The 26,780-nt window shown below is 45.5% G+C and overlaps 1 protein-coding gene and 1 pseudogene across 2 annotated transcripts; both read right to left on the reverse strand.

Moving 5' to 3' along the window:
* Positions 1-559: 559 nt before the first annotated feature.
* c10h11orf58 (chromosome 10 C11orf58 homolog) lies at positions 560-26,780 on the reverse strand. Of its 2 annotated transcripts, none has more exons than XM_072466396.1 (5): positions 26,602-26,780; positions 23,571-23,660; positions 12,774-12,834; positions 11,628-11,737; positions 560-2,227 (listed from the first exon to the last, which is right to left on the reverse strand). In XM_072466396.1, exons 1-5 carry the CDS (start codon positions 26,680-26,682, stop codon positions 2,024-2,026), a joined length of 546 nt encoding a protein of 181 aa, XP_072322497.1. In that variant the 5' UTR covers positions 26,683-26,780; the 3' UTR covers positions 560-2,023. The 2 variants fall into 2 exon arrangements, with proteins under 2 accessions (XP_072322497.1, XP_072322498.1); XM_072466397.1 differs by lacking the exon at positions 26,602-26,780 and adding an exon at positions 26,170-26,358.
* Positions 4,528-8,459, reverse strand: LOC140384575 (large ribosomal subunit protein uL16-like; annotated as a pseudogene).

Raw genomic sequence — 26,780 nt, forward strand, 5'->3', positions numbered from 1 at the left:
CATATAGTTAGAAGGTTGAGGCTGATGAAGGACAAAACAGAATTATACATATATGGGCAGAGGTCATGGCTGAGGTACTAAATGAGACTTTGCATCTGTCCTAATGAAGATGTTGTCAAAGTCATAGGGCTGAATTTTATATGGATGCAGATTCTCCGTCCTCTCCAAACAGGAAAGTCAGTCTTGAGCTTGCTGATACAGAAGTCGGCAGCTTCGCAGCAATTATGTGCTGGGTGCAGCCTAGATTGATTCATAATGTGACCTCCACCCCCAGAATGATGAAATCCGATTGTCCAGCAGCCCTATAGGACACACAGCGTCACAATCAAACAATGCCACTGCTGGGACAACAGCTAGTCCTGGATTCTCTGTTCTGGAGCCTAAATGCTCCCGCCAGTGGAGAATGGTTACTGGTCTCCGCTGGCACTAGAAGCAGGGCCGATACAAGTCTCTCTCCTTTGGGAAGAGCTCACCGGATTCTGTTGGAATCCTGGTATTAGGCTCAGCCCGTTAATCAAAAGGAAATGGGACAGCAAATCAGGAAGTAAACACCACTGCATCCCACCAATTGTAATTTTATTTTTTTAATACAAGACAGTGAAGTACATGATCAGGCCATGCACATGCAATTAAGGTAGAAGATAATAAAACTATTCAAAAAATTTAAAATGTGGAATTGCATACCACAAAGGGAAAAATTTGACATTCAAGATTACTCTTTGAGGGCCAGTGAGGCCATTCAGCGGTAATTATGAACCTAGTACACCATTAAAACTCCAGTTACACCTCATTCAACAAGGTGTAACTTTAAAGGGGTTTTAGAGTAAGACGAGTGCAAGCTCTCATCATTTCACCGACATCCAAATGAGGTGGGGGACAGGGGCAACCCTGATAGTGGAGATGTCTGGAGTCATGACAGCAACTTCTAGATTCCCATGTTTAACTGCACATGTGTAGACTCCAGAGATTGGTGTCAATGTAAGAGTAGTGACAACGAATGCTGCATTTCAGTCATTACTGTAAAATCTGGGCTTTTAAATCTGTTGTAACATATTTTCCTATACTTAAATTACTGTACTGCATCAAGTGACTACAAAGTGATCAGAAACCCTGCTACGAAATGTGGATCATTTATTGACCCAATCACATGGAACGTCAAATCAATCCTGCTAATGTGCAAGCTGCCCACTGTTTCAATGATATTGCTACCATGATACTGGCTTCCACACCACATGTTCCTGGCTCCAAAGAGCAACCATTTTAGAGGATTAAAGATGGTGCCACAAATTGGAGTGTGTTGCAATGTTTCAATTCCAGAATTATAGAAACAATTTTTTTTCCAGTCAAAATTAAACATTTTGAAGAGTTACAACTTTGTTGAAGGAGAGGAAAAGACTTCCGGTGCATATTGTGGTAGCTGATTCTTTAAAACGTCCTGCTTTGTATTGGAATTTCTTGTTCATAAACTGCAACCTCCTGACAATGATCCAATATTCATCCATGTCAAAAAATCCTTTTGCAAACGTGAGACAATAGCAAAACCTGCAACCGTTTTTCTCCCCCAAGTTTTATTTTATATATACAGTATATGAACAGCTAAAAATTCTTTTGACTTTCAACTAGCCTTCACCATTTAAATTGAATTAAGTCCCCTGTCTTGGACATTACTCACTTAAAAAAATTTGCACAAATGATATGCATTTATAAATTACATAGAGTCATAAGAAGTATCTCATCTGCGTTTAGACGTTACACACTTGGAACTCAAAATATGAGCAGGAAACTTTGGAAAACATAGCTCTAAAAATAAAGTGAAAAAATGAGGATCATTTTCACAAAAGAGATTTAAAAACTGAAAATGTATGAAATAGAACATGGCAACACATAACTATGTCGTAGGTAAGAGGTCAAGTCATGTACACTTAAATTGGAAACTAAACCAATGCGATCGGTGTTCAGTAAAAATGTATTGTGATCGTACAATCCAGAACAATAAACAGGAGATTGTGTTAAGGGATTGGAGTTAGTTTGTAGATGACTTTACGAACATCATTTTATAATTGCTTTTCAGGTCCTGCTTTTTAGCGTCTGCATCTTCCGACTGATGCTCTTCGCCACTAGATTTCACGCTGTTCAAAGAATCCTTAGTTTCAGAATCGTTCGAGCTGTCGGTTGCTGAATCTGCTGGAGCACTGATCTGTTGCAGCTCTGGTTCTTCTGCCTCTGGCTGAAAAACAGGTGAAAATTTTACATTTCTAGTCAAGTATCACTAAAAATAATCATCTTTAAATAGGCTTATATTAACACTGCAATGAAGTTACTGTGAAAATCCCCTAGTCGCCACATTCCGGCGCCTGTTTGGGTACACTGAGGGAGAAGTCAGAATGTCCAATTCAACTAACAAGCACGTCATTCGGGACTTGTGGGAGGAAACCGGAGCACCTGGCGGAAACCCACGCAGACACAGGGAGAACGTGCAAACTCCGCAGAGTGATCCAAGCCAGGAATCAAACCCGGATTGAATTGCTAAGTAATTGAAGAGCACGGGGCCTGGACCATGAGTGCCACAACCACAGATTGCACTTTTATCTTGTAAAATAAAAGGTTAGGTAGGGTTACTGGGATAGGGTGGAGGTTTGGGCTTAGGTTGGGTGCCCTTTCCAAGGGCCGGTGCAGACTCGATGGGCCGAATGGCCTCCTACACTGAAAATTCTATGATTCTATACCCTGCTCCACTGCCTGTTGCAAATGTTGGTTTACTATGTCACGGAAACAAACCCAACTCTATATATTTTTAAACTTTATTCTTATTGCTCTTTATTTTTAAAACTGGTCTTTTTCTGCTGAACAAAGAAAATTAAGGTGGCTGCTACAAGTCACATGGGTTTGGCCCGTCTGGGAGCTACCCCCAGGTGTTTCAAGGATAAAATAATAATTTTCGGTTTCTGGGATGTCACACCTCATTACTAAGAGAGCTATTACCAAACTCACATCACACCTAGGACTGTTCAGACCAAATGCAATAAGAAAAGAGATGTAATTTGCATTTAATAAGCCAATCATGCTAGCTGAGTGAATGGGTCTGCTGAGACAATGACTTCCCAAACGCCAGGCCCTCAACATAGATGGAACCCATTCCAACAACTAATAACTGAGACATTATCAGTCCTGAAACCAAAGCCAATTCCAGACACTGGCTAAACATCCTTTTTGAAGACAGTGCTTCTGGACAATTTAGTATAACGTCTTTGGATTTCATAGTCAGTCTGCTGTTTAACATCCAACTGGTAAGCCACTAAGTAAAAATAATAAGCACAGGAATGAGTCTTTGTTTCAGATGGTTATTTGTAGCACACCTTCCTTCAATTTAGACTTTGAGAGAGGAGAGAGCAGCTTCTTTCCTCTTAAGCGTCCAGGAGTCCATCTGTTTCCCCAGGCTCTATGAAAATTATCCCAATCAGGCAGGACCCAATCACCACCTATCACTGAGCAGAATAGACCTTTTGGCTAATTCATTGGCCACCAGCCAATCAAACAGTCCACCGATCTCTCGGGTGCCGAATAGTCGGGTTTGTGCTGTACGAGAGCTAGCAGTGTTCTCTTCTGTAACTTTTGAATATCTCATGTTCCCTGCTCAATGTTTTTTTAATATAAATTTAGAGTACCCAATTCATTTTTCCCAGTTAAGGGTCAATTTAGCATGGTATGCACATCTTTGGGTTGTGGAGGCGAAACCCACACAAACCCTGGGAGAATGTGCAAACTCCACACGGAGAGTGACCCGGGATCGAACCTGGGACCTTGGCGCCGTGAGGCTGCAGGGCTAACCCACTGCGCCACCGTGCTGCCCTCCCCTGCTCAACTTAAAGATATGTGTCCATTAAGCCTCCATGGATCAAAATGATAACAAAAAATAAAGAAATGGGAAATGAGGAAATCAACAGGAAGGGCCCTTTGGCTATGTCCAGTCTGCCTGCTCTGGCTCTAGGATACCATTTATTTGACTTTCTACTCTGGGGAGGATAAACGGGAAAGTTGGTTAAGGGGGACAGAGAAAGAAAATAGCCAAAACACATTAAAGGGAGTGTTGCAGAAAAACCACACCATCTTGACGGTGTTAAAAAGTTCCTTCACCTACGTACTGATGCATGCAATACACCAAGACATGGATCGAATTAAGCTAACCCTGTTTATCACTGGACAAGTCGTGTTTCAATAAGTATCTACAGATCCACAAGATAACAGTACAGAGCCTTGAAGTTAGGCCTGTAAGCACCTTTGACAATTTTAATCTTAAAATACGAAAGGAAATTTTCTGCAAACTGTATAGGAAGTTTTTCTATATTTCCTAGGTTCACAGATTTAAGTAGAACGAGTGCTTTTATTTTAAATTCAAAGAAATCAAACATAGAACATAAAGTGCAGAGGCCATTCGGCCCATCAAGTCTGCACCGATCCACGCAAGCCTATCCCCTATTCCCACCCTATCCCCCTAACCCAATAACTCCTCCTAATCTTTTTATTTGGACACTAAGGGCAATTTAGCAAGGCCAATTCACCTGCACGTCGTTGGGACTGTGGGAGGAAACCGGAGTACCCAGAGGAAACCCACGCAGACACGGGGAGAACATGCAGACTCCGCATAGACGGTGACCCAGCATGGAATCGAACCTGGGACCCTGGCGCTGTGAAGCCACAGTGCTAACCACTATGCTATCATGCTGCCCTAAAACATGTTCAAGAGGTAGTTATATCCAGTTAATTAAAGTGCCGTGGTAAGAATAAACTCAGAAATACTGCGTGAAGTAGAATTGATTGGCTTTACCTCCATTGCAACCCCCTTCTTGCCCCAAACACTGATCCAGGCTGATGAGTCATGTCATTGAGCAGGTAGTTCTTTGTCTCCTCCTCCCAAGAGCATCAGATAATGCAAGACATTGTCTCCTCTTCCCTAGCCCAAGGCCATCTCTAATGTCATCAGAGCCAAACTTTAACCAACAGCGAAAGCCAAAGGTCAAACGTCAGATCTGATTCTATACAATTCAAAACAGATCAGATTCTACTCACTGAACCAGAGGGAAACCCTCGCTGTAAAATAACAAGGCCCTTGCAAATGATTTCCACTACCATCTTATTTTATAAGCACAAACAAGGCAGAAGTAAAATTAATATATTTTCAGGAAGGCCTCCACTTGGGCAACCACTGCATCTGATAAAAACAGGCAAGAACCTCAATAAGCCATGTAAATTGTTTTTTTTTATACAAGTGCAACTTAACCTCCTTGCTCTTATACTCTATGCCTCTAATTATGAAGTATAGGAGACTTTATACTTTATGAATCTATGGAGATAGCTGCTCAGAGTCCATGGCAGGACAAAGTAGGGCGAGTGTGAGATATATAAAGAGCAAATCAGGATGCAAAGCCTATGTGTGTTATATGTAGGGAAGTACTGGCAACTGAGCTGGATGTTAACTATGTCGTACTTCACAGACATCTTTTCAATTCTAAATTAACTAAACCTCAAATTGCAAGAGAAGGATGAGGATTGCTTTCGGCAATAGAAATAGATGCTTTCCAAAAGTCATTGAAAGTTTTGCAAGTGCAGGTACAAAGCCAAAACTATTACATGTTCCCCACACTGCTATGACACATGGAAGAAAATAGTGTTAGTAAGGGAACTGTCAGTAGACTGGCAACCCTTATTCAGTCACATCTTTCTGCGCATATCAACAGTTTTTGTCACGACTTTCCAAAGGATTCAGATTTTGAGAGAAGTGGATGAAAAAATCTTTTGGGACCCCAAAGGCAATTATTAACTTACAGCTGACTCCAAATGAAGAGACTGAACTTCTGTGCCTCAGCTGTGACTCATCATCATTATCATAGAATTTACAGTGCAGAAGGAGGCCATTTGGCCCATCGGGTCTGCACCGGCTCTTGGAAAGAGCTACCTACCCAAGGTCCACACCTCCACCTTATCCCCATAATGCAGTAATCCCACCCAACACTAAGGGCAATTTAGGACACCAAGGGCAATTTCTCATGGCCAATCCACCTAACCTGCACATCTTTGGACCGTGGGGGGAAACCGGAAGAAACCCACGCACACACGGGGAGGATGTGCAGACTCCGCACAGACAGTGACCCAAGCCGGAATCAAACCTGGGACCCTGGAGCTATGAAGCAATTATGCTATCCACAATGCTACCGTGCTGCCCATTAAACCCATACAATGCTACCGTGCTGCCCTGTGACAGCACATTAAAAACACGCCACAAGTCCATGAGGCTGTCAGCATTCTGGAGTAGTGCCTCAGGAGTATCCAGTGCTGAGTAAAACAAGCATTTTGTTGCTACATTTTTTTCTGGTTCGCAAAATTCTTTTAATTTTCAAGCTGTTCCACGCGTTCAGGGAACGCCACATGGTAAGGGGGCCCCGCGGGGGTATGTACTTCACCCCACAGCCGTCGGCTACCAGCCACTTTCTCCGCCACCATGTCATTCAAATCATCGTGTGTTGACCTTGGTGAAGCCCCACTTCTTGGAGTTGTGGATCTTCTGCCGCCCAGGGAACTTAGCCTGCCGGTGTGCCTCAAACACATGCTCTTTGTTCTGTATGTTGGTGCGCACGGATATGATGACGTGGCCGATGTTCACACGGGCCTTGGTGCACTGGAGCGTGCCAAAGGCTCCGCGCATTCCTGTCTGCAGCTGATCAGCGCCGGCACACATCATATTGATACAGATGACGTGGAAAGGATGCAGGCGCATGAGAATGTGGAAGCCATCCTTGCCACAGGTCTTCACTATGTATGTGTTGGCAGAGATACAGGCAGCCTCCAGAGCTTTGGAGGAGAGCTGCTCGTATGCACCACGTGGCCACATAGCGGGAACTCGTCCACCTTGGCTTTCTTGCATCCAATGTCAGAATTCCTGATCTTGGGATCGGGGACATCCCGACATAAGCGCGATTTGGGGTACGGCTCGTTATTACAGTATCTGAACAACGAACTGACCGGCATCCCATCTTCCTGCCTTGGCGGGGGCGTGGCCACGGTTTTTGTTTGGTTGTAAATCCCAGTCGGGGCCTGCAGCCTAGTCGGTCACTGTCGCCCAGTCCGTAAAGAGCATATTTTATTGCTGTTGTCTGGCACAATAACCTACATGTGTGACGTCGGATTTTCCATCCTCACAAAGATGAAGACAGCACAAAGAAACCAGCTGAACTCTGCACCCGATATGTGCATTGCCCTCACTTCCTGAGAACCTGAATGGAGTGAGATCGCGAGGACCAAACAGGCTCACCTGTCGCATTAAAGATAAGCAAAAATGGTGTTTTGCGAAGGTCAGCCAGCGTGCGTCGCGAAGGTCAGCCGATTGGTAAAATTGGGTCCCGGGAAAAAGAGTTTGAAAAACACTGCTCAAGACTACACGGAACAATGTAGCTGCACGTTGTTATTTAATTCTAACCAAATAGATTCTGTCTTTGATTCTCTGGGATATCCTCTCCCTCCACCATTGCAAAGTTTTATGCGGGGATAGTTATCTCGGACCATGCACCCCACTGGCTGGAGATTCGGTTTAGAACGGTACGAGAGCAGAGGTCGGCATGGAGGTTTGGACTCAGGGTTGTTGGCAGATGGAGGTTTTTGTGGTACGATGTGGTTGGCAATTAGGGATTATGTGGAGTTGAATCAGAATGGGGAGGTGTCAGCGGGCATTTTTTGGGAAGCACTGAAGGCAGTGGTCTGGGCCGAAATTATTTTGTTTATGGTTCGTGCGAATAAGGAAAGGAGGGCGGAAGATGACCATCTAGTGAGCGAGATAGTGGAGGTGGACAGGGAATATTCGAGGGTGCCCACCGTGGAGGAACTGGTGAGGAGGAAAAAGTTGCAGGGGCAATTTGACAGGCTGATGTGAAGGGCAGTAGGGCAACTGCGTAGGGCAAGAGGGGTGCAATATGAGTATGGGGAGAAGGCGAGCCGCACGTTGGTGCATGGGCTGCGGAGGCAGGCTGCATCCAGGGAAATATTGAAGATACGGACTGGGGCTGAGGATGTGGTGTCGGAGCCAGGGAAGATAAATGAGGCATTACCAGGGACTTTATAAGGCGGATCCGGGGGAGAGGAGGGGGACATGGGGCGGTTTCTGGATGAGCTGGAATTTCCCCAGGTTGAGGAAGCAAAGCGGGAGGATTTGGAGGAACCCCCCATTAGAGTTTGAGAAAAGGTGGGGGGGGATGTTTGTGACCGTGTTTGAGGAGCTATTTGTCGCAGGGGGGTGGGTGATGGGGAAAGGGGGGGGTGAAAAAGGAGAAAAATGTGTACAGACTGTATAAGTTGATTGTTGGGAAGTATGTTTCCCGGGGTGTTTACTTGCTGTAACCTGCTTTGATACAAGTTTGTAATAAAAAATGTGTTTTTTTTTTAAAGAAAAAAAAATTCATTGCAAAGTTCTCCTTAAACAATACCATCACATCTCCCTCTTTTCTTCCTTTCCTATCTTTCTTCAACACCTTCAATCCACTCTGTGCCTAAACGTACTCCTCTGTGAAGGTAGCCCATTGTTCAGCTACCATCATTTTTAATTGGCCTTTCGAGACTGCTCTCTTGTGACCGACTTCCATTTTCTATTTTTCCAAAACCCAGAGCTCAAGCTGCAACTGACACTTCCTGCACAAATGGTTATCAGGACCACTGAAAGCGTCCTGGAGTTTCCATATAGCACAGGTTGGAGCAGCCTTGCCATTCCTCCAAGAACTAAATAACATTGCTCCTGTTAATAAATGTGACTTACTTATACTGATAAACGTTATTATTAGCAGTAAGCCTTAAAGATAAAGCTCACCAGTCTATTTCCTTATTTAGTTAAGATAAACAGGAAATATACACCAATCACCTACCTGATTCCTTGTGATGGCACATAGGTTTCTGAACAGAGGCTCTGAACCCACAGCCCGGCTCCTGGTGGCTACAGTCCCAGTTTTGCTCTTGCTCACCAAGTGAAATTTCACTCACTGTGCTATTTTATGCACAGCTCTACCCTCGTTGTTTCTTGCAGCTCACCAAGTTAAGGACTGTTCTCTCAATGCTGTTTTAAGCCCACTCCAAGTTCGCTTTCGACATTCACCAAATCTAACTTTGGAGAATGAAAAAGCAACAATACTCACCAGCCAATTAACTCATGGCTTTCCAGTGGTATCATACTGTTGATTTTATTTGCCTCTCTTCTCACTCCAGTGATGCTGACCTGCTTCACCCTCCATCCAGCCACTTCACAGCGATGCTGACCTGCTTCACCCGCCCTCTTGATCTCTTCTGACCTGCTTCACTCGTCCTCTTGGGTCTCTTCTGACCTGCTTCACCAGTCCTCTTGGGTCTCTTCTGACCTGCTTTACGCACCCTCGTGGGTCTTTTCTTTTTATTTAAATATAAATTTAGAGTACCCAATTCATTTTTTTACAATTCAGGGGGCAATTTAGCGTGGCCAATCCACGCCATCCTCCCCTTCACAGTGATGCTGAGCAGCTTCATCCTCCCCTTCACAGTGATGCTGACCGGCTTCATCCTCCCCTTCAGTGACGCTGACCAGCTTCATCCTCCCCTTCACAGTGACGCTGACCGGCTTCATCCTCCCCTTCACAATGACGCTGACAGGCTTCATCCAGCAGGGGCTGGTTTAGCACACTGGGCTAAATCACTGCCTTTTAACGCAGACCAAGGCAGCCAGCAGCACGGTTCAGTTCCCGTACCAGCCTCCCCGAACAGGAGCCTGAATGTGGCGACTAGGGGCTTTTCACAGTAACTTCATTTGAACCCTACTTGTGACAACAAGCGATTTTCATTTCATTTCATCCTCCCCTTCAGTGACACTGACCGGCTTCATTACCCTTCACAATGACGCTGACTGGCTTCAACTCCCCTTCGCAGTAACGCTGACCGGCTTCATTCCCCCTTCACAGTGACACTGGCCGGCTTCATTCCCTTCACAGTGACGCTGACCGGCTTCATTCCCCCTTCAGTGACGCTGACCGGCTTCATTCCCCCTTCAGTGACGCTGACCGGCTTCATTACCCTTCACAATGACGCTGACTGGCTTCAACCCCCCTTCGCAGTAACGCTGACTGGCTTCATTCCCTTCACAGTGACGCTGACCGGCTTCATTCCCCCTTCAGTGACGCTGACCGGCTTCATTACCCTTCACAATGACACTGACTGGCTTCAACCCCCTTCGCAGTAACGCTGACCGGCTTCATTCCCCCTTCGCAGTAACGCTGACTGGCTTCATTCCCCCTTCAGTGACGCTGACCGGTTTCATTCCCCCTTCAGTGACGCTGACCGGCTTCATTCCCCCTTCAGTGACGCTGACCGGCTTCATTACCCTTCACAATGACGCTGACTGGCGTCAACCCCCCTTCGCAGTAACACTGACCGGCTTCATCCTCCCCTTCACAGTGACGCTAACGGATGTCATGCTCCCCTCAGTATCTACACAATACTGACCTGCTTCACGCTTCTCACAGTGCAGCAGAAACTGGTGCAACCTAGATAACGTTGAAAGCATGTCTGTCAAAGAAACAATAACCATTTTATTGTACGATTTCTGGGCCTCAGAAGAGTAATTGCTAGCTGTTCCTCACTGGGAATGGATTCTCGTATTTTTCCCCTATCAACTTGGTCGCCTTTGTCAATTTGCCCAGCCTATCACTTGGCTTTAGGCCCATGCTCATAAATCTAGCCAAAACAACTCGGGCGTGTTTCACAATCATTGCTTAAAACTGAAGAATTTTTAAGTCACCATTCAACCACCATCCCTGATAGTTACCAGTAGATGTATTTCCCACTACCCAAAGGACTGCTATAGAAACTGGAGTCGGAGTGGTACACAATGTATGCTATATCTCAGAAATTCACTGCTATAATTTCACCCAGAGAGCAGCCAACCTGAGGCTAACCACTTCTCCATGTTAATTCACTCTGAAGCAGATGGTGAATTAGGAATCAAGACACCATTAAAAACATACTGCTAGATTTATTTACAGAATGCTACATTACATATGTCTGTCTCCTCACTAACAACCACAAATTGTGCCAAAATACTTTCTTTATATGTACTCAAGGTACTTAAATCAATACTCTTCACCTGATATTCTGAAACGTGATAGTATTATTAACATACCATTAACACTCACAGTGAGAGGTGATGAAAGGTCAACCGAGACACTGGCTCACCTCTCCGACAGGATGATTTGAGAATTTCACTCAGTTGTCAAAACTTAGGAACAAGAGCAAGCCATTCAGCCTCTTGAACTTGCTGTGTCGTCAATTAAGTCAAGGCTGATCGGCAACACCCCTCCATATGACTTGATAGCCTTATCAAAAACCTATTGAACTCAGCTGAAGCTACGACTTTCACAGCAATCACAGGGGGTAGGGAGAAGAGAGTCCCATACTTTAACCACCCATTGTTGGGGGAAAAAAAACTCTTTGTTGCCATTTCTCTCCCACTTAGCAGCAGCAGAGGGTTATTATGCGGGGGTGGGGAGACTGGTCTGGGTATGATGTGCAGAAAGGCAAATAAGGTTTTGACAATAGGTTGATGCTTCTGGGAACAGGATGCCCTTTACCTCACTGAAGCCTAATCCACAGTGTCGTCTGTTCCTTCCCGACAGCTGACTGTCCAAACTCTGATGAAACTGATGTTCCAGCTCCTCATTTATTTTCTTCTCTTCATCACCTAAAAACAAATTACCATCACTCAAAGTCTCCTTATCAGCCATTTCTTAAACTGATTTAGAAAAACTATATTTATGGCAGAATAATGATAAATCCCAGAAATACTAAAAAAAAGAATCACAGCAGTCTTTGTGCTGGCTCTCTCCACCCCTCCCTCACCACTCTGCGGTAAGATAGGTTAAAGAAATTGCAACATTAAAGAAACAATCACTGGGATAGAGTAGCTTCAAGAAGCTTTCAATAGCACCAAAGCTGTTTGTACATGCTCTGTATAAATTAATTTTAAGTAATTTGTTTCAAAAAATTGTATAATTCTTTATTTAACAAGCCATGAAAGTCCAGCATAATAAAGCTCATCACTGATCACTACCAATCAATGCTAAATTGTTATTTTCTTATCCTCAAAATGGAAGCATGCATATCCACCACTCCCAAATAAAAATCTGGAAATGTCTTCCATTTTAATATTCACAGTAAAAATAAAAGTTGGTAGCTTGTAGTCATGGTACTGGACTCACAACGAAGACAAGAAAATAAATAAATACATTTTTAAAAAGAGGATTTTATTAATTATTCTGAAATGTACTCTTTAAAATTAACCAACATCCACAGCCAAAATATTGGCTAATAACCGAATTGTTGCCCCTCACATTTCAGAAATGGATTACGTGCATTCATAAGTAATGGCTGCTTACATACAGTTCTTTATTCCCTTCATTTGCTGTTCCAAGTATTTAAAACGAATCTTGGGAGATTGAAAGATCATTTATCTGGCTCCTGTGTGGAAAATACCATGATACTTTTTTTTTTTAAGTTTAAGCCTTGTGGGGACAGAAAGGCTGCCATTGAAAACGTAACCGTAGAAACAAAAACAAAATACTGGACAATCTCCGCAGGTCTGACAGTATCTGTGGAGAGAGAAAGGTGCTGTTTCGAGTCTGGTTGACTCTTTATCAAAACGCAACTGTAGGAATTGGGTTTCTGAGTGGAGACCATATTAGAGCAGGCCAATAACTCAATACAATTTCCTTGCTCACCTGTCCTGAAATGCGAGGTTGATTTGTGATCTCCTGGATGTGGCCGTCCAGTAGGATCTTTCTAAAGGAGAAAAATTGACATTGCATTCTACATCAGAAATATTTGGACAGAACAACTATAGGTGGGTTTTAATATTGTACAGACTAACCTATAATGTAAGATTAGATTTTATTATGCTAGTTATGCATGAAACCCATTCTCGAGCCATAGAAAACTATGAAACAATCCCTATCAGACATTACAAAAGACCACCAAAATTGCTCCACTCACAATCTTCACAGTAAAAAAAGTACTGCATTGTAATCGCTTTTGGAATAGCTATGTTGAAATAAATATTTGCCATAGGACGAGTCACACCATCTTTAGCACATTTCTACTGGGATCAGGAGTGAACAATTGAGTTTACTGGATGCAATTAAAGCAGTTACTGATAGCTGATCAATATAGAAGGCCAAAGGTAATATTTTAATTAAAGAATTCCCCCCAAAAAATCAGTGAATTAAAACTTTTGTGCATTGCATTTCATGAATATGGGCACGATCTAACAGCCTCATCGTGCCCGATTCGGGATGCGACGAGGCCAGGAAATCTCGCAATCTAGATCTCGCCCTTACTGGGTGTGATCTAGATTTGCAGATACAAGTGAACAGTTAGGCTCACGTGGGATTGAACAGTCTTGCCTGAGACATTGACCGAGTGCTGTTTAGCACTAAGTTCTACAAACGTGGACCAGGCGTAACGGCACTTGGGTGGGTCGCCCAGATGGTCGGGCTCTGGGCATGGTGATACCCTGGCACTCATGATGCCACCCATGCACCGCAACACAGCCAGCCTGGCAATGCCACCTGGGCACTGCCCAGAAGTACTTCCAGGATGTCAGGACCAAGGTGGCATTTTGCCTGTGCTGGGGATCGGCCTCAGGGATGCCCTGCCCTTATGAAGTGGGGTGCGGGGGGGGGGGGGGGGGGGGGGGGGTAACAAGTCAGATGACGCTTTGCGCAGCCGGGAAGGGGGGGGGGGGGTGTCCAGAGGCCACGGTGAGGTGCAAGAGACCTCTTCTTGCACTGGCGACCTGAGCTTGTTAGTGCAGCAAGAGAGTCTGGGCAGCATGCGCTGGGAAACACCCTGCTAAACATGCCCAAAATGGGACTGTTTCTTTTCCATTAAATCATGCCCATATGTCTGAAAACGTAATTAATTGAATCTTTATTCATGTTTTTATACAGAAAATGCAACAACATTTTTAAAGCACAACTGGTACAGTACAAAACATTTCTGCAGATGTAAGAACAGAGAAAGACGGGATAAATTCAGAACAACGGTTCTTCAGAACTAGTGCCTCTATTAATAGACCGGATCTATCAAAAATGGGAAGGGAGAAAGAGGTACAAATAAATATGATAGAATAAAATGTCAAGATGTATGGCGAGATCACGACTTGCAAAATGGCTCATGGGAAACCTTGCAGGAGCAGGCCAGACAAACGGAGCCTAGAAATAGGATAGGGAGCCCACACTTTACGGAATGCACCCGGCTTAGAATGATGGATTACAGACATCAAGACTTCTAAAGGGATAGGGCAGTACGGTGGCGCAGTGGTTAGCACTGAAAAAAATGAAATGAAACGAAATGAAAATCGCTTGTCACAAGTAGGCTTCAAATGAAGTTACTGTGAAAGGCCCCTAGTCGCCACATTCCGGCGCCTGTTCGGGAGGCTGGTACGGGAATTGATCTGTGCTGCTGGCCTGCTTTCAAAGCCAGCGATTTAGCCCTGTGCTGAGACTACCGCGTTGAGGACCCGGGTTCGAATCCCGGCCCTGGGTCACTATCCGCGTGGAGTTTGCACACTCTCCCCGTGTCTGCGTGGGTTTCACACCCACAACCCAAAGATTTGCAGGTTAGGTGGATTGGCCATGCTAAATTGCCCCTTAATTGGGGAAAAAAAATTGGGGTACTCAAAATTTATGTAAAAAAAGATTTCCATAGGGATACATTCCATGATTATTTTATGCCAATTTTGAATTGACGGATATAGTCACTAATTCAGAAAAATATATATTTACGAGCGCAATGGTTAGGACATTATGCAGTCTTTTTGCATTCACGTCAATAATTCTCCTATCTGGAAGACCCAGAATTAGGAACAAACAATCTCTCCAGCACCTTAACTACATCTGACAATAGGATTGAATCATGACACAGGACCATATGCAGTGTATATAATTACCCTCGACTACCAGGCACTTTAGGCACATTGGGTATATAGCACGGTCAAACCTGTGTCTCAGACCTGGAGTAATATGTAAGCAGCACAGAATCTTAAAAGGAGTCTCCTTCATTCTATAGCACACCAAAATTGTATTGGCATAATCCCCTATACCATTCGATGTTCTCCTCATCAATATTGGCTGCCACGTCTCTTTCCCAAGACTGCAAAGTATCCAATGTATTAACACAAGATCGAGAGCACAAGTTAAAACTTGATAATTAACTGTCTACGCTCTGCAGAAATCAGGATTTTTTTCAGCGGGGAAATAGAAGAGCCAAGATATATTATTTTGTTAAGGATAAAGTCTCTAAGAATGTCAAATTGTTGGCTTGGCTGCTCAAACAATGACCAAGGAAGCACCACTGAACATATCTCCCAGCCTGCAAATGCCTCTAGCTCTCCAAGTATCGAATCCATGGTCCATAAAACCTGGTGGGAGGTCTGGGCAGCCCTGGATAGGAGAGAGTGCTGAATTCAGTTTAGATCTCCCTTCTAATTGACAGACCATCCTCCAAGCTCCAAGGTATTAATAATAATAGCACTGCACACCTAGCACAACTGAACTAAAGTCCCCATAAAATAACAAAACCAACCAGGGGAAAGCCGACTGGACTGCTTCAATATCGAGCCAAATGGAGAGGGTCCTTCCTAACCCAGTCCCTTATAAACCTAACATGAGGCGCTAACTGGTACACTTAATTATTCGGGACCCTAAAGACCCCCCTTAGAAGCTGGGAGCTGCAGCTTGATGAACTTTAGGCAAGACTTATTTTTATTCCAAATAAACTAGCTACTCATTCCATTAATCTCCTGCAAGATTCTAGCAGTGTTATTCAAAATCTTTTCCCCCCAGGACCCACTTTTATCAACCGGCCAACCTTCACGACCCACCATTATTGCTTACCTTTAATGCGACAGGTGAACCTGCTTGGTTCTCACAATCTCACTTGCTTTGCCATTCAATGTTAGATTCCTGCTAAGGACTTCAGCTGACGATTTAAGTTCTCGCTACATCCTTTGAAAAAAAATCAAGAGGTTTGTCCTCAAACTCGCCATGCTTAGTCTTCAAATGCCTTTGACGTTTTGAGGGTTTTAAACGTCTGCCAGTACTTCCCTGCATTTAACACACATGGGCTTCCGGATTTGCATTGGCAAAATTAACAATGCCCCCTCTCAAGAAATGATCTTTATACTGCTTTGTTCCTGATTTCAGTTTCTTCTTAATTATTTATTCACCAGAGGCCCTGGAGCTCTGGATAAAGCTCACACCAGCACTGCTTTGTCCTGCAATGGACACTCCAGAGCTCTCTCCAGTAGATTCAATTGAGAGATCCTGGCCTGTTTGGGTCTCTGTCCCTCTCTTCCTTTATTACAAAATGATCCATCTTTAGTTCTTCACACATTCCTGTTGCTTGCTTGCTGGCAGCTAAAAAATGGAGGAATCTCTCCACCGTGATATCATGCCCAGAGCACTTTACGTGTATGGGGCACGTAACTGCTCTCTGCCACCGTTTCTGGCGGGAAGACTCCATCAATTTAAAAAAAAAATCTGGTCATGGGAGTACACTGAAGTCGGGAGGTAGCGGTCTGTCCCGCTGGGCTATGGGCCTGCGCACTGCTAGATCCAGCTGAGGAGGCACGCATGTGCGAGACAGCCAGCATTCTAGAAAGCTGGTGGCGGCCGGCGTTTTTAAAAGCCAGTCGCTGGGCACTTCTTCCCACGATTGGGAACGTCCTGATCAATTGCTCCGCGACCCTGAGTTTGAAAATGACTGCTCCAGCAGACAAGATTGGCAACATCTGCAAGGTATAAAGCAATCTAGGCAACATATTCATCTTAATCAAAGCAAACCTCCCCAGCCACGATACAGGCAGGGAGAACCAATGTGTCAGGTCCCATCTAACAGATTCAATGAACTGATGAAAATGAGCTGCGTGTAGTTGTTTGCAACACCCAGACAAGTGAACCCCAATGGAGACCACCCTAGGGAAATTAGTGAGGGGTGGTGGTTTACCCCTCATCTCTCTCACCAGCATAGCCTCCAACTTTGTGAAGGCAATCTTATAATCGGAGAAGGCACAAAATCTATCTACATAAATGATGGCAGGAGCTGAAACAGCTGAGCTTTCGACACAAGCAGCAGCACATAGTCAGCGTAAAGCATGATGTTGTGTTGATGGAATTAATTTTAATGAATATTTATCTTTTATTAAATATTGCACTATATTAAAATTGCCGGCTAGCATCTAAAGGCTACAGGTGATTTGAATCCCTTTGCTACAAAATCTATTTCAGAAGCTACTTGCAGGTGTACTCTTTGTTTTAAAGCAGCATTTATTAAGAACGTAACTCTGGTCTTTGAGATTACTGTCAAATCTTGCTCAATTTTTGCCCATTTCCCTTCTAGATTATTCTTCCTCTTTTGTTGAGTGCAGAGTCAGGTGGCATGTAAAGATTTTTTAAAAAGTAGAGTAATCTATTTGTCCTACATTTAAGGCATTTTTACAATATCAGCAATATTTGTATATAATTTGTATTTAATATGACCCATATTTCCCTACAATATGCTCTTGAAAAGATGCAATGGCTCAAATTGGGTATCGCATTCTGAAGAGATTCCTTGACCCAAGCACGGATTGTGGTTTCTGCTTAAACTGCAACTCTGTGAAGAGCTTAGGGTTGAAACCTATTCAACTGATCACAAAGGTTATCATGAAAAACATGATGCTGCTGATGCCATAGTCTCCACGTTTGAGACAGAAGCAGCCCCCAGGTACCAGATTTAAAACACTGAAAGGAACCAGTCAACCAGACACCAAGACTTGGCTTGGAATAGTGGAGAACCACATAATCATTCAGGGCAACGTAGAGAAATTGAATTCAATTTACAAATCATTCTCAACCGTTATTTGCATAAACTAAATAAAATCAAAATAATGTGGATGCTGGAAATATCAAGTAGAAACAGTAAATGTTGGAAAAACTCTACAGGTCTGGTAGTATCTGTAGAGAAAGAAAGAGTTAATGTTTCGAGTCCATACGACTCTTCTTCAGAGCTCTTTCTCTCTCTACAGAAGCTGCCAGACATACTGAGTTTATTCAGCATTTTCTACATAATGCAATTCTGTTTCGCAGCACACCACGCCAACCCTGGATTGTGTTTACCTATTCCTGGAGCAACGCTTGTCCCTGCCTGTCTGCCCCACTGACCACCCATAGGCCCTACTGACTGCTGAGGCCTCTGGCTGCGCAGCTGAAGGCAATTGCTAATAGGGAATTGGCAACCGTGGTTAAGTGAGCACGTCACACGTGCCAACATGTGCATTCCAGTGGGTGGGCAGGCCATGTAGCATGTGGGAGCCATTGCCTACCATCCCAATCACACCCTGATGCCTGGACACTGTGCTTTAACATTGCAGGAGACAACACCACATACGCAACATTCAAACACCCAGGGAATGGGACACAGCTCCGGTGACATAGCCAAGGCCAGAGGGTGGGTGAGTGCCACGCGGAGGGGGGATGCCTGGAGGGATGACAAAGGGTCCAGGGTTCAGCCCGCATTGCAGAAGAAAGTGACAGAGGCATCATAATGGTTGTGTAAAAATGAGTTTAATCTGATCAACGATACCCCATTCCCGGTGGTACCCGCTCCCTCCCCACCCCCCGGTGTCCTCGGTGATCTTCAACGTACCTGGCTCTCCGAGCTCTACCACTACGTCTTGGTGTTGCACCAGGATGCACATCTGAGATGGAGGCAACCAGCTGAGTACCTTGTCCCGTGGTTCTCGATGCCCCTGGAGGTTGTCCTCTGGGGCCGGAGGGCCCTGGCTCTCTGGTCGTCGGCACATGCACAGTCATGCCGCCTATCCCGCCTGCTGACCTCAAGACGCGGCCTCATCAAGTCCCGACAGACGTGCTTGTCAGGTGAATTGGACATTCTGAATTCTCCATCAGTGTACCCGAACAGACGCCAGTGTGGCGCGACTAAGGGATTTTCACTAATAAAGATTATTATTAGAGAATGGAACTCAGGGGAACTGGTGCCCACCATGCCACTCCATGGATCGGATCTGGGTTGCCCTGAGCGCCCCCTCATCGCTCATAGTGTCCTGGTGTTCACCTTGGGGCAGTGGAGCAGCTGGTTTGAGCCCCGCCTGCCCCTGAATCATGTGGCTTTACCAGTCCTGGCTGTCCCCCAATGTCTGCACCATGGTGTTGACGCCTTCGACAATGCTCCTCAGTGACTGGGACGTGCTCTGCAGCACCTCAGCCATGTCCACCTGAGGCTGGGACAAGCTTCGCAGCGTTCCGATCAGGCCCACCTGAGAGCGAAACATGTCCCACAGAATCCCATCAAGGTCAGCCTGGTACTGGGTGACACCCCCAGTGAGGCGGTCATTCTGTCGAGGCCCTCAGCCATGGCCATCATCGACTGCACGACACCTTGGACACCTTCACCCATGGTGCCAACGTCATGCACCAGGCTCTCCACTGCGGTCACCACCCTGCAGTGTTGGCCTTGGTGCCACACATTGCCGGCACCATCTCCTGCGCCCGTAGCCTCTGGGACTCCTCCAAGTGGCTATGGATCAGCTGGAGCGATGCTGACATCTCCCTCTCTACATTCCGGCCGCTCCCTATCGTCTCCATTAGCTCCGGGTAACCCACTTCCAAACGCTCAGCATCAGGCTGGGACACAGCTGGAGCCTGGGATTCAGTAGCCCTCTGACTGCTGTCTCGCTTCGGGGTTCCTGCCTCGAACCCATGTGCATCAGCAGCAGTGCAGTGTCGCCAGATTATGCCTCAGACGGCTGACCACGAGTATTTCCCACCGAGGTGTGTGTATCTGCAGATGTAAGAGTTGCATCCTCCGAGCTCCCCTCCGAGGTGTTTTCCTCGGAGTCATGAGACGGGGCCGTGCGGGATCGGCCGGCTCCATTGGCTGGAGGATCTGCGGGAGAATGGTCAATGGGAGGGATGGGTCAGTCAGTAAGGCAATCAGTACTCATGTTTGACAGGTTCTCTGGGTGGAGCCTGGTGCTTCCTCACCTCTGCGGTGTCTGCCAACCACTGCGTAGTTGACCGCCCTGTCCTCGGCCACACCAGTCACCTCTGGGGCCCGTTCCTCGAAGGAGGTGAGGATTTTGATGTCTGACACCCCACCTCCAGTCTGCGCCCTCTCCCACCGTTTGTGGGAGAGCTTTTCCTGAGGAGACAGAGACGGCATTGTTCGACACAAGCGTGGTTCACAGTGGTGAGAAAGGGAGTGTGAAGGCAGGGTTGCGGGGAGGGGGCATTGGTGTCTACTCACTCGTGTGTAGGTCATTGGCCTTTTTCTGGCACTGTAGGCCAGTCCTCCTGGTCATGCTGTTCAAGGTGACGGCTGCCATCACCTCGTCATCCCAAGCAGCACTGGCTGCCTTGTGGCTGACCTTCCGGGACCCTCGGGGAACATGACATCCCTCCTGGCCTCCACCGCATCCAGGAGCCTCCCTAGGTCAGCGCCCCCGAATCTTGGGACTGATCTCCTCGGCGCCATTATTGCGGGTTGGCTGAGCAAGTGCTGCTCAAACTTGTTAGCGGGGTGGCTGGCGAGCGCTGTCTCGGCAAATCAGCTGGTGAACCGTCATTTGCGGTGTGGGCCAATTAACGTTGAATTGCATTGCCAGCCTCGCTGGGCTAAACGCTAGCACTTATAACTTTTTCCGGAGATTTTTCTAGGGAAAGGCTTAAAATTTGCAATTTGGATTGAGTCTAATTTAGTAAACACTGAAGTCTCGGTGCCAGGTTAGCCAGGAAGGATCCCTGGTGCATGGATGTTTGGACCTGTGCAGAGCTCGCTATGTCCCAGAAGATTCAATGGCTAAGAAAATAGATGCCGGAATACTAAAGTCCAGCTAGTTGAGGAAACTAGAGAAATGAAGAGAAATCTGGAGTTACCAAAATAGAGGAAACTGGGAACTACTGGGTAAAGTCACAGAGTTGAAAAGGCATTGGATGGCGAGAAACCAGAAAGATATCCGTAGTAGTGCTACGGTTTGAGAGAAATGACTGCAGTTGGGACACATTATTCAAAATTGTGTATTCATAATGTTTCCTCACAAGCGACTTGCAGCTCATCTGGGGCACTTTAAGAGAACAATTGCGTGAGGTATTTGGAGATGTCCAAGTTACATGGATTGGCCATGCTAAATTGTCCCTTTGTGTCCAATGGTTAATTGGGGTACAGTGTTATGAGGACAGGGTAGTGCAGTGGGCCGCTCTTTCAGAGGGTCGGTGCACTCGGTGGGCCAAATGGCCTCCTTCCAAACTGTCGTTATTCTATGAGATTGACATCAACGGCCATTTGCACGGCCAAATGGGCAGTCTAACATCGCAGCCTGTAGTGTTAACATTTTCCAAATAAAGATCTACATTTTGTTTGAACCTCCAAAGCCTGCAGACACGATCTTTAATCCACCACATAAAAACTGGCGACAAGGTAAGCATCCCAACAAAAGGCAAACGACATTTGTAGGCACCCAAATAAATAATTGAAATCACTGCTACATGAAAACTGGTGATGGGGGAGCCTTTGCTATACCAGGTACCCAAGAAAAATATTAATTGAGCTCACTCCAAATAAATCTAATTTATCACTGCTTCAAAGACATCTCTTCATAAAAACAGGTGCTCAATGTTACACTAAGTATGTAGTCAAATCAACCCACCCAGCTCATCGGCATACCTCTCATACTTGAATCTACAGTAATTTTCATTTTACATACCACAAATCAAACGCTTGTCCTCTAGCCACATACTTGCATTTGATTCTCACTTGGTTGCTGACAAACAGTGCAAACATTACTCCTGTGCACAAAGGAATATGTCCCTGTGCCTCCACTGCTCTCACTTTCTTGGAATAGAACTTGACAAACGTGATAAAGAACTAAAAGCATAGATTTTGCACTCGGACAAATCAGAATAGGAATTTTTGCACCAATCAAACAACATTTTCCAAGATCACAACTTATGGAGGGGAAAGAGTGGACAAACTTAAAAGTTATGCCATACCTCATCGCATCCTCAGGATGTTTCAGGGTACTTTACAGTCAACTAATTATTTTGGAGGTGTATTTGCTGCTATGGTGCAAACGAACATGGCAGCCAATATTCTCACAAGGTTACACAAACAATTAAGCTAATTTTGGTGATATTATTTAAATGAAGGAACGTTGGCCAGGACACAAGAACTAAGTTCCTCTTCTTCAAGCTGTCCCATGGAACCTCTACCTTTCACCTAAAAAGGCTGAATGGGCCTCCTTTTAACATCTCATCTAAAAGGATTGCACCTCTGACAATACATCACTTCTTCAGTACTGTACTGGAGTGTATCGGCATAGAAAATGCCCTCAATTCTGGAATAGGCGTAACCATCTAAGCCAAGGGAACTTCAAATCTCTTCAACTTCAAATTTATTGCACTAGTGCGCTATTTACACGCCGGCCAACTCTGGGGTTACTGAATGTAAATGGCAAATTTTGAGCAGTTGTGCTGTAAATCTAGCTGAAACTGCCCAGGCTTATTCCACTCAGTGACTGGATGAAAATGCACTGGAAGCAGTTCGGAGACCAATACCTTGAATATCTTAGGAGGAAAGAGGGCAGCACGGTGGCACAGTGGGTTAGCCCTGCTGCCTCACGACGTTGAGGTCCCAGGTTCAATCCCGGCTGTGGATCACTGTCCGTGTGGAGTTTGCACATTCTCCCCGTGTTTGCGTGGGTTTCACCCCCACAACCCAAAAGGTGTACAGGTTAGGTGAATTGGCCACGCTAAATTGCCCCTTAATTGGAAAAAATGAATTGGGTACTCTAAATTTTTTTTTTAATTTTAGGAGGAAACGTTGGACAGGCTGGACTTGTATCTGCTGGAATTTTTAGAAGCAGAAGAGCCGACTTGATTGAAACATACAAGATGATCCTGAGGGTTCTCGACAGGGTGAACGTGAAGAGGTTGTTTTCCCTTGTGGGAGAATCCGGAACAAGGGGTCACCCATTTACAACGGAGGTGAGTGAATTTCTTTTTGTGGCAGTCGTGAGGCTTTGGAACTCTTCCTGAAAAAGTTGCGGAAGCAGTCTTTGGATATTTTTAAAGAAGAACTGGATAGATTATTGGTAAGGAAGGGGTGATCAGATCAGCCATTATCTCATTAAATGCCACAAGGCGCAATATTAGCTACAACTGCTCATTGTTTGGGTATCAGCTGGTTTGGCTTTAAATTTACACGAAACACCAATTCAATCGGAAAGATTCCAGGTGGCTTAGTCATTTTATTAGTCTTCTGTGCTGGTAGTATTTGAATCAGGAACCTAGCACCCTGGAACAGTACATCATTCTGCCCTTCGAGCCTGCCCCATCATTCACAGGAATCATGGGTAAAAAAAACATGTGATGACGCTCAAAAGAGTAATTGGAATGAGAAATTTTTATCTTCCATTTCCCATCCCCATTACAATCTACTACAGAAACGAACTTGCAGTTTACCTTCCCAGCTCCCATTAGCCTTAGGAATTTCAACTTCCGTTCATCGTCACCTAAGTCAGCTGATTCCCAAGTCGTACTACATCCTTTATTCTGTAAAAGAAAGAGTGTGATAAACGCTGGAACAAAACAATGAATTCTTTACACTCTGATCTCAGTAATTCTTACATTTGGAGTAACACTGATATCTGAAAGGAGCCAAAATTCTTTTTGCACCAAATTTTACATCTTAAGTTAATTTTAAATATCCCATGGTTAGACTTAAGTTTCAGATAAATGAGCTGCATATCCAGCATATGCTGTCTGTGTTTAAAATGCAGAGGCGCTGGTTTAGCACAGGGCTAAATCACTGGCTTTGAAAGCAGACCAAGGCAGGCCAGCAGCACGGTTCAATTCCCGTACCAGCCTCCCCGAACAGGCGCCGGAATGTGGCGACAAGGGGCTTTTCACAGTAACTTCATTTGAAGCCTATTTATGACAATAAGCGATTTTCATTCATTTCAAATGGTAACTTATGACAATGTGCAGCGAATTAATTTGGTAAATTTTTTCCCCCAATTAAAGGGCAATTGACCGATCCTGCACATCAGGTTGTGGGGGTAAGATCTACAGATACGGGGAGAATGTGCAAACTCCACAGGGACAGTGACCCGGGATCAAACCCAAGTCCTCGGCACCGTGAGGCAGCTAACCACTACGCCCCCTCTAATAAGACCATAAGACATAGGAGCAGAATTAGGCCACTCGGCCCATCGAGTATGTGCTGCCATTCAGTCATGGCGGATATTTTTTCATCCCCATTCTCCTGCCTTCTCCACATAACCCCTGATCCCCTTATTAATCATGAACCTAGCTATCTCTGTCTTAAAGACACTCAGTGAATTGGCCTCCACAGCCTTCTGCGGCAAAAGTTCCACAGATTCACCACCCTCTGGCTGAAGAAATTCCTCCTCATCACCGTTTTAAAGGATCGTCCCTTTAGTCTGAGATGGCGTCCTCTGGTTCTAGTTTTTCCTACAAGTGGAAACATCCTCTCCATGTCCACTCTATCCAGGCCTCACAGTATCTTGTAAGTTTCAATAAGATCCCCTCTCATCCTTCTAAACTCCAACAAGTACAGACCCAGAGTCCTCAAACTTTCCCCATATGACAAGTTCTTCATTCCAGCGATCATTCTTGTGAACCTCCTCTGGACCCTTTCCAAGGCCAGCACAGCCTTCCTTAGAAAACTGCTCACAATACTCCAAATGGGGTCTGACCAGAGCCTTATACAGCCTCAGAAGTACATCCCTGGTCTTGTATTCTAGCCCTCTTGACATGAATCAATTTCAATTAATAGAATCGTACAATCGCTACATTTGGGCTATTGAGTCTCCAACACTCCGTAAGTGCGCGCTAACCAGGCCATCGCTAACCCCTGAATACGTGCCCCAAGTGCAGCTGTGACAATAATCAGCAGTTCTAAGACATTTTTAAACATAGAAAGTGTGTGTTTGTATAGATTTCAGCTCACACATCACAATTTCGGCACAGGCAATTGAATTCCATATCTGCTGCACATGAAAGAAACATTAATTTCACACATTTACCAGACATGATCCATTGATATCGAACAATCAACCAAAGATATATTTTCTTATAAATTCCAAACCAAAGTTTCAGTTACTTAAACATTTAAATCCAACATTCTTTCAATAATTTAGTTATCATAGTTGCAGCCTTAAATAAACACACTTTTTATACCACGGTATAGAAATCACGTCCTTATAAAATGGCACCCCTGGTGACTTAGGAGTATGTAAATACATTGCATGAATGAATCAAAAAGGTTTCATTGCTAGTATTCATAGTATCAGAATTTACAGTGCAGGAGGCCATTTGGCCCATTGAGCCTGCACTGGCCCTTTGAAAGTGCACCTGCCCGAGCCCACATCTCCACCCTATCCCCATAACCCAGTAACCCCACCTAACCTTTTTGGACACCGAGGGCAATTTATCATGGCACATCTTTGGACTGGGAGAGGAAACCGGAGCACCTGGAGGAAAGCCACGCAGACACGGGGAGAAAGTGCAAACTCTAGTCATCCGAGACCGGAATTGAACCCGGGACCCTGGAGCTGTGAAGCAACAGTGCTAACAACTGTGCCGCCCTTATCAAATTAGTTGATAGAACTGACCTGAAACAGTGACCAGAAATGCTACAATTTTACCCAGATATCAGAATCTTTGGAGTAGGGGGAAGAGAAAGGGGGTGCACTGTGCCTACTTCTAATTGTTAACCAGGGAATCACAGAATAGTCACAACACAGGAGGCCATTCAACCCATCGTGTGTTGGCTTCCCATTCAAAAGTGCACAACTGCATACATTTAGTTGAAGTTCAGCTGTGTGGTCAAATTGTCCCTGCACCAACAACAGGTACTGACCGGCTATTCTGACAGGAGGAAACATGGGAGTCGTACCCCAGCAGTGATTCAAGTGGGAAGGCCGCATAAACACAGTTCCACGTGTTTAGCTGGGTTAGGAAATCCCATGCACCTTCCAAAGTCTCATTGGAGCCATTGACAGCCCAGCAATTGAGCCAAAAGCTCACCAACACACACCTGCCTCGATCTAACACGCTGTGCTGGTGTCATTCAGCACGCACTCACAACAGGATGCCTTCTTTGTTGCTCAACTTTGTGGTGGATCGACTGCAGGGCTGAACTCAGAGAGAGTGCCCCCACCCCCCAAATATTAACTTGTCCAGAAACAAAGGTAAAGAGACAAAAAAAAACAGGATCTAGGAAGGACGTCGAGTCACGGAATCCCTCAAAAATGGTTCTGCAAGCTCCCGTGGGCTGCACAAAGCGACTGCGACCGCCCCAATTCCTGGAGGAAACCCCCTCCCTCCCGGGGATTTACACCTTCCAGCCCCCCCCCCCCCCCCCCCTTCTCCGGGGCCCACCTGAAGCCCCAGGCCTCGGGCTCTCAGTCAGCCCCGGGCCCTATTCAAAACCGCGGCCCTCACCCGGCTAGTTGAGAAAGTGCATTACATTGGGTGAAGCGGGCCTCTTGGCGCCGTGTTGCTCGGCCCGAGGCCGCTGTCTCGCTCGCTCACCGTCCGCCGAGCTCATCCTCGTCTCCGTGTCCCGGCCGCGCACTCGCGGAGCTGCGGCCTAGCCCCCCTCCCCGGTCACCGCGCGCTCTCCCGCCAGCCTCAGCGCGCGGCTCC

Source organism: Scyliorhinus torazame, chromosome 10 (assembly GCF_047496885.1).
Source record: "Scyliorhinus torazame isolate Kashiwa2021f chromosome 10, sScyTor2.1, whole genome shotgun sequence".
In the NCBI taxonomy this organism is placed as follows: Eukaryota; Metazoa; Chordata; class Chondrichthyes; order Carcharhiniformes; family Scyliorhinidae; genus Scyliorhinus; species Scyliorhinus torazame.

Excerpts from the sequence above, each read along its gene's own strand:
- c10h11orf58 (XM_072466396.1), bottom strand. The coding sequence starts at position 26,682 with ATGAGCTCGGCGGACGGTGAGCGAGCGAGACAGCGGCCTCGGGCCGAG. Across the intron at positions 12,835-23,570 it reads GGCTAATGGGAGCTGGGAAG|AAAGATCCTACTGGACGGCC; the intron begins GTAAACTGCAAG and ends TTTCTCCTTTAG. Across the intron at positions 11,738-12,773 it reads AACCTCGCATTTCAGGACAG|GTGATGAAGAGAAGAAAATA; the intron begins GTGAGCAAGGAA and ends ATTTGTTTTTAG.